The sequence below is a fragment of the Etheostoma cragini genome, chromosome 19 (genome assembly GCF_013103735.1).
Source record: "Etheostoma cragini isolate CJK2018 chromosome 19, CSU_Ecrag_1.0, whole genome shotgun sequence".
Lineage (NCBI taxonomy): Eukaryota > Metazoa > Chordata > Actinopteri > Perciformes > Percidae > Etheostoma > Etheostoma cragini.
In genome coordinates this window covers 3,861,848-3,878,676 of record NC_048425.1, presented here as the reverse complement: position 1 = coordinate 3,878,676, position 16,829 = coordinate 3,861,848, and the positions used below count along the sequence as shown (strand labels likewise).

Below are 16,829 nucleotides of genomic sequence, written 5' to 3'. Positions count from 1 at the left end.
CTAATGAGTTGATAGAAAGCTAATTAACACAACCAGCTCCACAAATCTGTATTTCTCAGCATAGCTGTGTTTAGAAATTGCATGTTATCAGTAAAGAAAAGGACCTTTTCTGAAAAGTCGATCATATTTTTTATGTCTCTGTGTCCTCCTTGGCTATTAGCAAATGCGTGGAGGAGTGGTGGAGGGGTAAGGGCGGTGCACAAACATGGAAGGCTTGTGTGACGTGATTGCAACAGTGTTGTTGTCATTACTTACAATTCCTATAATAATAATAATAATAACACATGATAATTTCTGGGGTTAATGACTTTGTACAGATTCACATATTTACTATAAATTCCTTGATTGAAAATATTTTTTGGGGGGATTTTTCTGTTAGAATAGACCAAATTTCAGCTGATCAGTATTTACCTGGTGAGTCTGAAGCAGCAAGTGTGATCTGGGGAACGTGGAAGGTGTTGGGCGGAGGCTGCAATGTATTTGTCATTGCGGGTGTGTGCAATGGCTGCTGGGAGGAACTCTTTCTCTCGCACAGGAAGACAGTGGCCTGCCTCTGGAGCACCTGCAGAGGAGAGGGAGTGAAAAACCATTAAGAGAAAAAGAGGCGGGGGGGGGTGAAGAAAGGACATGAAGTGGTTGGAAGGAACACACAGGCAGGACTACCTGTATGGTGAGGCAGTACGTCACCACCATGATGACCAGTGGGATGAAGAAGGCCACAAAGGAGCCAATCAGCATGAAGCGCTCCTCGTTGAGGACACAGCTGCCGTTGACGAAGACCTTGTCCTCGTTGTGGAGGCCGATCACTGGGATAGGCATCGACACACCTAGAGCAAGAGAGGTGGGGATTGAAAGAAATGTCTTTTGTTTTTATTAATTGAATGACAACTTGTCTTTTGATACAGTTTCGGTTTCTGTAGGTGGAACGCTTCCAATTTGAATCCAGATTATTCCAAACAGACTGATGCAAACACATTGTTTCATTTGTACTAGGTGATATCAAAAAACAACTAAGATATATATATATAATTATGGGGTAAAAACACTAAGGTAAGATATCAGTAATAGCATTAAAGGGTAAAAATAGGGTAACCAAATTAAAATGTTCAGGTTATATCTAGGTAAGAGTTGCTCAACATTGTTGGTGCTATTTGGGTCGACAGTGACCACGGACCTTTATTACATGTTGTTTAAGCCTCATCTCTGCTATCAAAAAGAAAAGAAAAATGCTCCCAAAAATACTCTGTTCTGAAGAAAAAAAAGAATAGTGACTTAATAACAGGACAAAATGCTTATACTGATGGTAGTATAATGCTTGTGTCTTCCTGGCATATTACAGTTTGATTTTAATGTAACCTATGACAATGAATCACGGAGGGAAAGCCTCCTGTTTGTGGCCTAATCTCATAGTTAAATTCCTTAAGAAAGAGTCCTTTTAGGGTAATAATGTGTACATCAGGGCTGGAAAATGCTTAAATCTTTTTTCTGAGAATGAAGTGCCATTTCCATGCAACCTGTACTGACTTCTTTTACGAGTGTTGAGAATAATTTGTGGAATAAAACATATTAGAAGGAAAATGAGAGCTACACTTATTATACATGTTATGAATCAGAATTTGTATACTCTATCAGAGTATAATGGATCACATGGTGCTCTAATAGAGGCTTCGCTGCCGTTAGAGGACACTGACTGACAAAAGACTGAGGTGAGAGCAAGCCTTTCGAGGCCGAGCTGATTTCTGGCCTATGGTAATAACACCAACTAATGTGTTGCTTTTGATTTCAAAGTGTTTTGTGTTGAAAGTGTTTCCTTGACCTGTGATCTGTTTCAGCATAGAGGGCATAAAGGAGAAAAGCAACCTTACAGTTTTCCCAGCTTTCAGCTCGTGGCAACAGAAGTGCTTCACAGACTGGACGTCTCTGATCCGTGTCATGCCCACAGAGTGGGCTAACATAATTCATTTAAGTGCAAGGTACTTCATTTTCTCTTGCACAGCCGGTGACCATACCAACATCAAAATGCAGTTTGGAGCATTGGCGGCTCCTTTAACGCAATCGTTGCAATCGACTGCCCCGATGCTGTCCAGGGAGGAGGAATTTGTTTGCATAGATTGTAAACGTTATACCTCAGTGGATGTCTGAGTAACCTGTGATGTGCAAATCATTCTGAATAATGAGACTTTCCAGTGGTCTGGGTCCAGTTGTGTATCATTCATGCTGTCTCAAACAGAGTTTGGAGGAAACGTTAAAGAGCTGGTTCACCAAAATGAAAAAAGGAGCAGCTAGTCGTGCAGAAAGTTTAGGTTTTAACACCCTTAGATTTTGAAATATCATTCGAGATTTCAATGTAATACACAGCAGTGAAGAATAACATTTAATGCAGGTAAAGCCTTCAAGGTGGACCAGTGCCTGATGGGTAACTGACATAATTCACAATAAGCCTTTTGGCAGCCTTACACAGCTTGTACTTTACACTGTTAGGTGATAGATTAGTTTTTTGCTATAAGCAAAGCTTGATGTTTAGCACAACTCTGTGAACCCGAGATCCCGGCAAATGCAGCGTGAGGGATCAACTGTATGCTAGGGGAGTAGGGGAAATTGGTTTGCATGTTCCACCTTTGTAGAAGGGAATCTTAGAAATTGAAAAATTAATACTGTGAGAAGAAAAGAGAGTGACGGGGAGTTTGATTTAGATTAACTTAGACAAAAGAAACAGTTCATTGGTGAAACACGTGGAAAAAGTGCAAAAAACATTGCATCAAGTTTTTCTTACCTCTCTCCCTCCTTGTTTCCTTCTCTTCCTCCCAGTTTTCTTATCACCCTCCTTGTTTCCCCCTCTCTCCTTATTTGCTTCTCTCCCTATCCTCCCTGTTTCCTTCCTCCCGTCCTTGTTTCCTGCCCTTCCTGTTCCCTTATTTCCCTATTTGCTTCCTTCTCTCTTTCCTTGTTTGCTTCTCTCCCCCCCTCCTTGTTTCCTTCCTTTTCTCCCAGTTCCCTTATCTCCCTCTTTTTTTCCTCCTCTCTTCTTATTTGCTTCTTTCCCTATCCTCCCTTTTTCCTTCCGCCCCTCCTTGTTTCCGGCCCTTCCTGTTCCCTTATTTCCCTACTCGTTTCTTTCTCTCTCTCCTTGTTTGCTTCTCTCCCTCCCTCCTTGTTTCCTTCCATTCCTCCCAGTTGCTTTCACCTCACCTCCCTCGTTGCTTCCTTCCCTCCCTAGATTTAAGAATACTTCTGCTTAGTCATCTTAGTCATCTGGATCAATTAAGTCACATCAGTTATTTGCCTTCACATTATTGTTGGTATTGCATTTTTGTAAGTTTTGTTTTTGTCTTTTGTAACTTGTAGCATTTGAGGAAAGGGCTCTATATTTTTATTGTTATATAGCTTGTACAATATAACAAAATTTTATCTTATAACAATACACTATATATTTTCTTTACAAATCGGATGAATTGTATTAAATAACTGGATGGATAGAAACAACCTCTAAGTCAAACAGAGTGTGTTATTACAACCGGAGAAAATGGCTGCAAGGGTCTTCTGTTGGATGTTTTGCTGCTAATCCTTCAGCATTGATCGCCGTAAGCTTTCTCAGACCTCAATCACAGCAGCATGTCGCTGTGCAGAACCAGACGGGTCAAGGAACACGCCAACAGGAATACATGGGATTGCTTCTAATTCAAAAGCAGCGGGTTGTGAAGGCCTGCAGAGGAAGCAGAGAGGATGTAAAAGTCTACCTGGTGTCTGGAGGCGCCAATCATCCTGACCTGTCAGCGCTGCTGGAAGGTTTCCCAAAACAGCTTTGAAGTAAATGCACTTCACTTTGTTGTGTTGGTTTACGACGAACGACTATACGTCTTTCAGCAGTATGTATCAAATGCCTGTTGTTCATGCTACCCTGCGCACATTTCTACACTGATAACACCAAGATGCATTCCTGGACACTTATTATACATGGTCAACAGAGTTAACGTGATCTAGAGGAGAGATACTTCCTACAAATATGTGTTTAAAGCTGCAGGGCAATTTACAGGCTATAGACTGTCCATACATCATTACAGGAGGGGAAGTCAGAAAAGAGTTGTTTTGTTTTTTTGCTGGGGGAAGAGGAGGCGGACTGCAGTTTTTTTCTTTTATAGTCCAAGAGATTCAACTAAAATATGAAGAATGCCGGGAGGGTCCATGTCAGGTTTAAAGTCAACATTTTCATCTAAATAAAATATTCATAAGGCTGGGGAGGGTGTTACAATTTGAAAGTTTTAACCCACCTTCCCAGCCCAATGCTTTTCATACAGCCCCCTTAGCACTTTCACTTCCCGTAGTATTAAAAGTGCCAAACCACACACCAGATTTCTATGTTGACAAACATGGCAAATTTAGATGAATCTTACCTAAAGTAATTCTACTCTGTGATTAAAAACGTAATTGACTGATGTATCTTATACTACATTTAATTAAAGCTATTTTATGTAACTTTTGGACAGGGCCACTGTGGTCACATGTAGCAATTACAGGAAAATGCTAAATCAAAGTGTAACAGTAGCACAAATAACATCAGTTACACATCAGTACGTATCTAAGATACAGGTCATACAGCTGCAGCAGACGGAAATGGACACTGAATTTAACAACAGTGGCAACAGTGTATTTTTATCGCTTATGAAATTAACTTTTTGTGAAAAGAAAGCCTGCGTTATTTCTTCTTAGAAAATTCTCCTGCTATAATCTTCCTAAGGCAGTTTTTACAAAGGTTTGCTCACAGATGCTCTCAAGATAATACGGATGTCTGCAGGGTGTGATGATGCGTTTCAGATTTGTCAAAGTGCTTGCACTTTTTATAAAAAAACAAAAAAAGAATAAATAACCACATCCATCTGCTGTTTTCAAGATAAATCTAAATGAAAGCTACAATGCATCTCATTGATTTTAACCCTTTAAACTATTTGGATAATTTATAATTCAAACTTTTATTGATCCCCAATGGGGAAATTACAATTTACACTCTGTTTGTAAGTAATCACTAAACATACGCCTGAAATACACACACGCTCAGGACCTAATCATGCACAAATGGTGGGATGTCAGAGTGATTGGGCTGCCAGCTGGACCAGCACTGGGGGGGGTACGGCACCTTGCTCAAGGGCATCTGGCAGTGGACAGGAGGTGAAGTGGCATCTCTCCAGCTACAGATCCACACTCCGTACTTTGGTCTGTATGGAGACTTGAACCAATGACCCTCTAGTTCCCAACCCAACTGAGCTACTGCCACCACATGACAAGTGTGGGCGGCTGTGGCTCAGTGGTAGAGCGGTTGCCTGCCAATCGGAAGGTTGGTGGTTTGATCCCCGCCCCTGCAGTCATTGTCGAAGTGTCCTTGGGCAAGACACTGAACCCCGAGTTGTCCCCGGTGCTGCGCATCGGAGTGTGAATGTGTGTGAATGTTTATCTGATGAGCAGGTGGCACCTTGTACGGCAGCCCCCGCCACAGTGTATGAATGTGTGTGAATGGTGAATGTTTCCTGTAGATGTAAAAGCGCTTTGAGCAGTTGTTAAGACTGGAAAAGCGCTATATAAATACAGCACATTTACATTTACATTTACAAGATGTGAATAAATAAGTGGAAAAGTGAAAGAAATTAAGATTGTTTTCAGCACTGAGTCCACTGAGACACAGCGTGGGTACACAGAGCATGCCAGCTGTCACTATGGTCAATTAACTAAAATATGTTCCTGCAATAGAAGAAGGTGCAGTTTCAGGACCACAATCTTACGTCAGCATTTCGACAACCCTGGTTACTAAAGGGTTACTAAAGCGCTAACACTTATGTTAGGAGCTAGCAAGCTATGCAGGGTTTAGGTTAGGGTCATGGTTTTCTAGAATCTTTCCATACTGTGCTGTAGGCCTGTGTTTTTGGCCTGTGTACTGTAAAAGTGATTATCAAAACTTCAGTCAGAAATGAATCAAAAACTTAAGAATTGAGACTAGGACATGGTTGATGTGAGACTTGCTACACTTTTTGATTCCATAAAACAGACAAAAAACATTCAAGCCTTCAGTTTTAACCAAGCCAAATGTGGACTTGGATGAAGAAAGATTAGTGTCCGACGCCTGCAAAGCAATACATCTGCTTCAGTATTTGTCGCCCCTGATCTGCACCTGATCCAGCTGCACATTTCTGAAAGATGCACAAAGGCGGCGCTAACTTAAAGTGTAACACTCGCCAAAATGCAATCTAGGGTCTTTTTGTGGCTGTACCCTAGAGACAAATTTGTGTCTAAAAGCGTATAATTGTTTTTCGGTAAAATGGCCTTTTGAATGGGAGAGTTAGGGGCACTACTATGATAGCATTAAAATCACTATTTTTTAAACACTAAGAAGGCTTGATGCAAAATAAAACTTTGCTCTAAGTATCACCAGGGGCTCTACACATGAACTCCAGCAGTAAGAACATTGTTAGTGTACACAGAGTTTAATAAAAAGAAAGGTTTTAACAACTAATTATGCTTTAAACTAAAGTTTGACATTGGTACATTTACAAAAAGACTCTAGGCTGCTTTTTAGTTGGAGATACGCTTTGAAAAATGACTTGTCCCAAAAGACTTATGAACAATTATTCTGACTTGTCCAAAAAGACTTATAAACAACTATTCCGACAAGTCCAATATCAAGCTGTAAATATGCAACCAAAACAGAGTGAGGCAGTTTGTGCATGCACAACTCTGCACTTCAAACTTCGGAAAAGAGGAAACTGTTGTGTCTAGATTGGTACTTTACGTTAGCTGAGAGCAGATCCATCCGTTCTTAGTGGTCTGAAGAGAAAAAGGGAGCAAAGCAACTCATAGATAGATACAACAAAGGTAAAATAATCTCATCATGGTATATTAATACTGTACAACAAATCCTCTGTTGGATGTTTCTCTGCTAATCCTTTAGCATTGATCGCTTTAAACCCTCTCAGACCTCAATCATTGCCACATGTTGTAGTATTGAAGGGCCAACAGGAAAATAGGGGTTTCTTCTGATATAAAAGCAGCCTTTACTGAGCGAGTGCTGCTGCGGTATCTCCAGGTGTCAATCATCTCCATCTGGCAATGCTGCTTTCAAGAAGTAATCTCTCACAACAAATCGACTTCACAGGTGGAGCAAACAAACTTCAGAGGAAATTATCTCAGTGTTGGTGAGTTGTGGTTCCCTTAGAGCAGATGTTCTAATCCAACAAGGAAACGCTACACATTTCCGTTATAATTGTCACCAGGAGGCTTCTCGGAAACGTTGGGGAGTAGCTCATCTTCTTGATGGGACACTGATGTTTTGCACATTCACTGTCACAGTAGCCAGTAAAACTCCTGAAAGTTTTTTCAGTACAGAAAATACTTGGCACACATCTCTAACGTGAGACTGCTGCGCCAGAAGGGGATAAGTACGTCAAAAGTTAAAGAAAAAGTCCGCACACTGAAAAAAAACTGAAAAAAATGTAATAGCAATGTTTTGGGTTCTAGACCATTATCTGGCAAAATAAATGAAGGGAGTGTCTTTGCAACTTTTACAAGTTTTTTTCAAAAATGAAAATGTCTTAACATGAATCAAACATATTATTGGCAAATATAAATCAGCCTATTTGTGGAACCCCCACCCACTACTGATAGGTTTACTGGCCTATATGTAAGGTCATCACTATAAGATCTACAGTCAGATCAGTCACCTGTGTGTTTAACAGCCAAACATGATTCATAGAATCATACCAACAATTATTCTATAGCTTAGTTTTCTATGCACTAAAACATATGTATGAAGGATTTAGGCTTTTAATGTAGGCCCAATATGCATTTTAATTTAATAACATATGTAGTAAGGGATCCTGGCTCTGTCCCTCTCTCACATAAGGGGTCCTTAGCTTAAAAAACACTGAAGACCCCTGCTGTAGAGGAAACGTTTCTCTCCATCCTGAGTCAGTTGTAACAGCTTATTTTGTAAGTGTTTGTGTGCAAGTTAGCAGACTTGAAAACTAAATGTAGCAAGCAAGCAGAAAGGTCCAAACTGAAAGCTAAACATTGGCTACTGCCAGTCCACTCTTGACTCTTAACCCTCCCCCATCCTTATCCACTACAGTCTGCATTAACCTACATTCTGGACTGGACTTTAAACCTGCCCACTGCACATACTATATATTTTGGTTAGACGTTCTGCACTTTTCCAATTCTGCCACTTTTTATTTTTTAGGTAAAAAGGTATTTTGTATGTTAGTTTCTGTATTTTTTTATTTCATATTTCATATTTTATATATAAATATTGAATATGTCAATGCATAATTTTCTGATTTGGATTCAGTAGCATAAATCAGGGCTGTCACTAATACTTAAACCCTGCTTTTGTTAGGTCTGCTGCTAGTGGTGGTGCTCTGTCTCTGCTCCCCCCCCCCCTCGGTCTGTCCTTAATTGCAGGAGTGTCGCCTGGTGTGCGGGAATCAGGGTTCCAGCTGCAGCTCATCTACTCTAATCACCTCTTCTTCAACCTCCCACTCTTTGTCAGATCATGGTCAAGATGACCACGTCAGTCTTGCTGCTGACGCTACCGGTTTGTACCAGTTTTAGTGATAGTTGCTGGTCCTGATTATTCTTTGTCCGCCACAGTTCTGTGAACCTGACTCCTGCTGCCACTTCACTCGTGCTCTCCACCACTCCTGCACCCCACACTGGATCTCTGAATCATTGGACACGGACCCTCAGAAACGAGACCACACATGCTCTGCGCCCCGGATTCCCATCGGATTTGGACTTGGCTTTTCCCTGTTGAATCCCCCATTTGGACATTGAAATAAACCTGTTAAACTGTCATTTCTGTCTCTGTGTTGTCTGCATTTGGGTTTAATCTAGTTCCACACGTAACCGCTTTAGAATGAGCACCTATAGTATGGTATTGTGAGCGGCACAGGTGTTCACTTATCCCCTTCTTTTTGGGAAATGTATTCAAGTATCTAAGCACAAGAGGTCAGCTGTGGCTAATTTGATATAATAAGCTTAATATTTAAATGTATTCCACTTGTTTAATACAATGGATATGATTGAACCTTTTGTCCTTAATTAACAAAACATTTTTATTTTATTCAGAGCTGTGAAATTTAGTTAAACATCAAAGAAAGTACATTTTGTTTTTTACATTACATTCAATCAGCGATTGTTTAGATATTTCCCTCTTACATCAGTGAGTTCACTTATACTAAAGCTCACATAGGGATCAGATTAAATAGATGTATTCTAAATATAGGATTTCTTCTGAAAGAACATTTGGTGCAATATTACATACAGCAATTATCTCCTGTATCCCAGAGGGGTTTATGCGCTCTCCAGATATTTAGCATAGAGGCTCAGTGGTCGTAAGGCTAATGATATGCTCAGACAATCTTTTGTGTGTGTGTGTGTGTGTGTGCAAGTCTGTTTTTCGGGTGGTGGTACGTGTTAAGACACGGAAGCCCTCCCGGGTCTTAAAGGGCACGAAACAGCATTGACAGACAGAGGGAGGTCTGCAAGGAAAGTTTTAAAAGTCATCTGTTCCCTCAACACTTTTCAAAGGGAGGCACTACACACACACACGCGCACATTAACACTCACACAGACACACAGGCTATTAAACAACTGAAAAGATTGCCCTAACATGCGACATTGGAAAGGGAAGGGACACCAGGGGACCACGGAGGTTGGAATTGGATTGTACTTTTCTGTAGTAGCTTAACATTAATTATTCCAATTTAGTTATCCTTCTTCATTCTTATTTTAACCCTCTGGAAGAAAAGATTTTCTTTAAAAATAAACAGAAAACAAGGGATTTACAAGATGGAGGTACATAATTTTCATACATTTTCATGTGTATTTTTACACTATTTTCTATTACTAAAATGTAAAGCCAGTCACCTTGTTTGAGACTTCTAATTCTTCTTCTTCTTAATCTGGGTTTCCTGTCGAAATCCCAGCGTTGGCCATTGCACGTACTGTATAGGCATCTGTTTTCCAAACACGGAATTTGTGCAGTGTTCTCCATTAATAATTTCTCCTGGCTATAGCTAATATGATGAATATGGAAAAACTGCTGCGATCAACTCTGGGAATTAGAGAAGTATGTGATGCAAATCACTTCCATCTGTAACAATAAGCCGTCAGACGCTTTGAGCGTCAACAAACCGACGACGTTCCCAGTGTTTAAGGAAGTCACTAGGCGTGGTGGTAGGACCTTTGGAGGAATTGCCAGAGGACCCCAAAAAGTCATTAAATTCAATAGCAGTCATTAATCTGCCAACTCTCTGTATTGGCCTATAGGGAGTGGACAACTTCACGGGAACACTGTACAATAAAAAGAAATCCAATAAAACAACACAAGTCCAGCCTCAGAAATGGCCATGAAGCTGAATCAACACTGGTAAAAGTCTGTGTAAAAGCATGACATCTGACAGGAAATAAATTCCATTTCACATGAAAACATGAACAGATTTGCATTAACAAGATCAGTTCTTATCGCCACAAGCCAATTTGCTCCAACTGACATCGACCGGCCATTGTAGCTATTTAGTGTCTATTTCCCCCATGAGGAGTCCAAAGCAACGACAACAAAACTGTTGGCATGTCCACATGATACAAGTCTTCTGTGATCGCATATGCACAACCACCCCTCCTCCACGGAGTTGATAGTAGCATGGTAGCTACGGAGAACACGGAGTATTAAAAAAACATGATGGACTGTTCAGAAGACTTAATTACCTTCACTCGAATTTCTCCGTGTGAAAGTCGCCATGTTCTAAACACAGCCATTATGAGAAATACAGAGAGTTGTGCGGAGTCTTAATTCAATTTCTAGCAACTCATTTGGCAATGGCTTGACGGTAACAGATGTTCATTAATATCAGAAAATTACACACTAGGGGTGGCCTCTGGCTCACTCAGTAAGAGCATTCTGTCCTGCAGCGGCCCGGGTTTGAATCCCACCTGCGGCCCTTTGCTGCCTGTCATTCCCCATCTCTTTCATGTCCATCCCCTATAATAAAGAGATAGCCCCGAAAAAATCATCTTGAAAAAAATTCAAGCACTAAATCTTTACATTTTTAGTAGAAGAAGGAGCTTCTAAATCAGCCTTTATTCAACACTCCATTTTTCTGTACACCTGATCATTTATCCTACAGTGAACAATAGTGAAAAAAAAGTTTTGGATTATTCAGAATAACACGCTGAGACAAGCTGACAATCAACGCTAAAAAATCAGCACCATCCACCAGCCAAATGTTGGTCAAATATGCATGTTGCTGGTAGATTTGATCTACTCACGTGCCAAAAAAAACAATGGTAATCTAATGAGTTGCTGGTCAAATTTGTAAATTCACTAGCCATTTGGTTTGTGGACAAAAAAACACCCAAGGAATTCCATTTACCTACTTTGTATGTAGATAACATTAACACAGTAAGATACTGTGAGATTGTAGCTGTAAATTTACATGAAATGTCATTCAATTGTAAGATATTATGGCGTTCTGACCTATAGATATGGTCCAGACGGCGGCGATCTTCATCATAGCTTTGGTTCTGGAGTTGAAGCGGCTGTGCTCGATGGGGTTGCGGATGGCGACGTATCGGTCCAGGGAGATAGCACACAGGTGCATGATGGAGGCGGTGGAGAACAGCACGTCCAGGTAGATCCAGATGGGACAGAGGGCGCTGGGGAGAGGCCAGGCGTAGTCTGGAGGACGGAGAGAGAGAGAGACGGAGAGAGAGGTGGTGAGAAAAGATGTGAAGGTGAGGGTTAGAGAAATAAAGGTAAATGGATGCATACACCAAACGGTCCAGGTATATAGGAATTCATGTGCAGGCTCTTTGAGTCAAGTAAAAAATAGTGAAGGGTACCAACAAGGACACTAACTAAAATAGAAAGAAGATAATAATTAAATATGGTAAATAAATTAAAATAAAATAAGACAGAAATCTAATGGTGTTTTTCCATCAATTCCTTAGAAACTCAACTGAAGTGGTACTGAAAAAAAAGTACTTGTTAGCAGGTACCAGGGACTTTATTTCGTAATGGAAAACCAGAAAAGGTAAGTAGAGTCGAAGCGAGTCAAGTAGGTACCATTTAGTGGAAAAAAGCCTAAATACTGTAACTGGAGGATACAAGTATGGAGGATGTTGCATTTCTTACGTGAAAAAATATTGTCAATATTGCATAGCGGAGTGAAGTAGTTTTATTTTATTACAGTGTATTTTTCCGGGTTTTTAGCATCAGTCTGACACTGCCATGGAAGGTGATGTAGTATTGCTGATAATATACAAAGTCTGAAAGCATTCGTAGATATGTTCAGCCTGTTCGGAGGGCCTGGCTGAGTGAATGACAGCAGGGAGTTGAGTTTCTTGTTGAGATACTGTTTGAGATTGACATTGCTATTGCCTCTGCCAAGGAGACTCGCGGAAGAAATACTGGGCTGCTGTTCATGAAACTAGGTAGAAGGGTGAAGCCTGGGCCAAGAAAGAAGCCATTCAACTTGGGAGAGGATCCAAATCACGGGGCGGATACACTTTCTTTAACAATGCCAGATGACAAAAGCGTTAACGGAGGTCTGCACTCTCCGATGTGTGTCAAGGCCAATGAACAATGGATCAACCCAGTGCTCATGGATGTATGCAAAATAATGCGTAAAAAAAAGTTTGTGTATTTGTGGAAGTGGAAGATTCAGGGTTTGGTGCATCCTGCTGATTCGGACAAAAGAATGAAAAGGATTACAATTAAAGGAAAGTAATGTTGATTAAGGTTGATTATAAAGATAAGAATTGATTTGACTGATTCATTTCCACAATACTACACTCAAACTGGAAAAATGGGAGTCATTAAATGAATATAAAAATTGTGTTAAATATTGGACACACTCTGTGCATAGAAGAGTTTAGAATACATTCAACACAATGTTTCTGCAGCTCACCCTCGTGTTATACACAAAATAAAAATGACAAGTTCCCTCATACATGCAAAAGACACAGAATAAAAACAATGAATATAATAAAAACAATAATAAAAAAGTCCGATATTGCACATTTGTACTCGCAAAAAGACTGCTATTGCACCATTATTTAAAAGTGTTAGTGATCAGTTCCTTAATGGCACATGGGTAGAAACTAAAATGTTGAAAGGCAAAATGGTCTTCAGCTGTCAACCACAAACTTCATCTATACTAATAAGTACTAAAGGTTTAGGTTTCTAACATTGGCATTTAGCTCAAAGTCATGTTCAATTTTATTTATGTAGCCCAATTTCACAAATTTGCCTTGAGGGGCTTTACAATCTGATAGCATACGCCTTGACCGCTTGATTTGGATAAGGAAAAAGCGATCGATGGATAGGTGGCAGCAGCTCTTTGGATCGGTTGACTCAGTCCAGGCACCCCAGTGAGTGTTACTCTTGTTCATCAGCTGTGGGTGTGTGGGAATCCCTCAGTTTCTTCTCCCCCTCCACAGGGAGGTCAAAGGTCACAGCCGATGACAGTGTGATGCCCTGTAGAGCTGGTAGGGAATCAGAGTCGCAGCTCACTACTCTGCAGGGGGAACGGTTTGGGTCACGGGGAATAAAATCAGCATCAATTATCTTTGCATTGGGCCGGCGTGCCGCCTGGGACGACAACACAGCAGCTGATGTAACTAACAGAAATACAACTGGGAGCATTTCGCCAGAAAATTACGTGGGTTAACCTTTGTTCAAACTGGTGTAAATGAATTAGCTTGATTGGCTAGCTTGCTGCTTAACTGGCGCTTAAACACATGTAAAATCTGATGAAATATCAAATCTGATTAAACATTAATACACTATTATATAAACTCATTCATTATATACACTACTGAGGGTCACAGCTGGAATCGAGCTCATAAACTTTGTATTATTTCCTCACTCTGGATCACATCTTCTCTGTCACTGTTCTCTTTATAATATAAATTCATGTGAGTGTTTCCAAATTGCAGGTGATGTCAAAAACCAAAGTTGTTAAAAGATGACTTCAAATCCTTTGGAACACATCTTTTCTTTTGTTTCTGAGAGATATATTTTCCCTGAAGGTTATCCTGACCAGATTATTAACAAATTGAAATGTAATACGTAACTGCGGAACATCGGAGAAAAGTGATCATGCTCCTGTATTTCCTGATTTACTTCCAGCTGAGTCAGCTTTCTAAAGGGGGCATACACTGCAAAGTCTCTCTGTGTCTTCCTATGCCTGCAGCTATTAATGTATATAAACAGTCCTCTCTTCACATAGGACAAGACCTGCAGCCGCACGCACGCACACACACACACACACACACACACACACATACACACACTTAATTTCATCTCCGATTCTCAGGATGAGCAGTATGCGTATGTGATGCATGTGGAATGAATCACGTGTTTGTGTGTTTGTGCGCGGGCATGTGTGCATGTGTTTGTGTGTTGGGTGGGAGGCAAGTTGCATAACTTTTTTCAGAGGTCAACCACTTATTGGGGGCACTGCATGACACACACACACACACACACACACACACACAAACAAACACAGACTAACACACGCGCGTTACTCAGCTGGCGGGTGCGTTGGATTTCCTGGTAGATGCACTGACGGACTCAAGTTCACAGCTACAGCAAAACAATGTTTATAAAATACATTTAAGGTATTAGTCAAGGATTTGTGGTGATGAGTTATGTTTACGAGTTTATATTTCAGCAAGTTCAGAACTTTTATGCTTCTGTTCACGTACGGTTTACAAAATGTCTGCAAATTGCAAATGCACCTCAAAAGGGATAGTTTGGATGTTTTGAAGTGGGGTTGAAGAAATGACCAGTCTTACTGTATTCTATCCCACAATAGCAAAAAAACATTTTGCTGTTGATTAACTGAGTGCAGAAAAACATACCCAGTTCATTTTGTTCTCATATAGATTTAGCTTGACGATAAAATCGACCTGAGCAATGTTCAATTCACTGCACTATTAATAATCTGTCTCTCTCTTATTGAATTTTATATTACAGTCCCTCTCGTTCCTTTTTTCAATTTGTTAAAGCAGAGTTGGCACATCTCATATTAACCCGCTGTCTGTGGGAAGAAGTCCGGCATTGACGTGTGTATATGGTTTTTGTACGTGTGTTTGATCAGCGAGTGTTTCAAATTTAGGCCTGATGCAGAGAGATAACTGTAATGGGGTCGGCCTTGAAGTTCATTTACAATCAAACTGTGTGTGTGTGTGTGTGTTTGTGTGTGTCCTATCCCATCCTAATTGAGTCTATACGTTGTCTTCTCCCTCTGTGCTGCTTTTGTTCTGTCTCATTATATTCATAACGTACCCATCCCTGCCTGCTGTCTTATGAGCTTAGTCCTGTACATTACAAATTCATGGAAATGTGTTTACTTTATGTTTGGTGGGGAGATTTGAAGTGGGATATATTCTGTTGGGCCGTTCTTGTTTATATCACACTCCTGCAAATATGGGCGATTTCCTCGCGTCATATATTATCTGTGTTTAATCACCACTTTTTATAACAGTGTAGACAAAGAGCCAAGCGAGGAAAAAAGCCGATAAATTTTAATTATGTAAATTTGTAAATTTGATATGTTACATTATCCCTCTCGCTTCATGGTCACATTTTATATGAATGGAAGTCGTTAGATCAGTGTTGAGAAATATAAACAGATATGGAAAATTAAAACATTATTTGCATGATAAAACTCCTTTTCCAGACACCTCTACCACTCTGCTCTTTAAGCAGGATTTAAATGACTTAAAGATTTTAATATATTTTAATCTAACACCTTGTGTGAAGTCTTGTCTCGATGTCTCCTATAATACAGTCTCCATTTGAAATAAGCTACATATTATTTGCAGAATGCCCCTACAACAAAAGACTTCCCCGCTACATGTGGTTAAGAGACAGTCCTCTCAAGAAGAACATCATTTTCAGTCATTTCAGCAAAACACTTAAAGGGGCGCTATGCAGTTTTGGATATTTCTTTGCTGTTTTCTTTCTTTTTGTTTGCAGGTTTCTCTATAGAGCTCCCCTAAAGCTTCAGAATAGATAGTTGGCAGCTCCAAAGTTTACTTGTGTCTGACTTCTCTCTCTGTCAGTCTGCCCTTTCCTCTTTCTCTGTTCCTCCGACAATGCTTCTGTTTCTTTTATGCCCGCTCACCCATGACGATAGTGTGAAAAATTGGGACAAAACTCCATTTCTACCCTGATAGCCGGTTCCTGAACACCCGTATGCGTATGTGTGCAGTGCCGTAAAGCGATTCGTTACATCACGAGACCTGATATCACGCAATACCTCCTTACGCTGAGTCCGGCGTGTCAGGTGGTTTTTCTGCTCACGGACGTAAGGGGGCAGCAAGACGACCCCCATTCAACTCAAAAAAGTCATGGATACAGTGGATCCGGACATTTCCAACCATATGCATGTACCACAACACATTATTAGGACATTATTTGTGTGTGGACAGCGTGTACAATCCCATCAAAGGGCGACTGGAAAGAGATTTCTTGAACAAGCGTGATTTAATCAGGTTGATTGGAATACTTTTTCCTGTCTAAAGAACATTTACCTCCTCTTTGATTTATGCTGAGCCATTATAAAAAGCCAGCCTGTGTTTGTGTGTGTGTGTATATGTGTGTGTGTGTGTGTGTGTGTGTGTGTGTGTGTGCGCGTGCATGCACTGGTTCTTTTGGAGGCTTAGACTTCTTCAATTATGTTTAATCTTCGTTCTGGTAATTCCATCCATCCATCCATCCATCCATCTTCGACCGCTTATCCGGTATCGGGTCGCGGGGGCAGCAGCTCCAGCAGGGG

The 16,829-nt window shown here is 40.5% G+C and overlaps 1 protein-coding gene across 1 annotated transcript in view; it reads right to left on the bottom strand.

The window, feature by feature from the left end:
* Positions 1-16,829, bottom strand: part of htr2cl1 (5-hydroxytryptamine (serotonin) receptor 2C, G protein-coupled-like 1) — a 122,382-nt gene that overhangs the window by 6,030 nt on the left and 99,523 nt on the right. The window contains exons 5-7 of the mRNA XM_034857142.1: positions 11,519-11,719; positions 664-827; positions 412-562 (exon numbers count right to left, since the gene is read on the bottom strand). Of these exons, the coding sequence (XP_034713033.1) occupies positions 412-562; positions 664-827; positions 11,519-11,719 (516 nt within the window). The remainder of the gene's footprint in view (positions 1-411; positions 563-663; positions 828-11,518; positions 11,720-16,829) is intronic.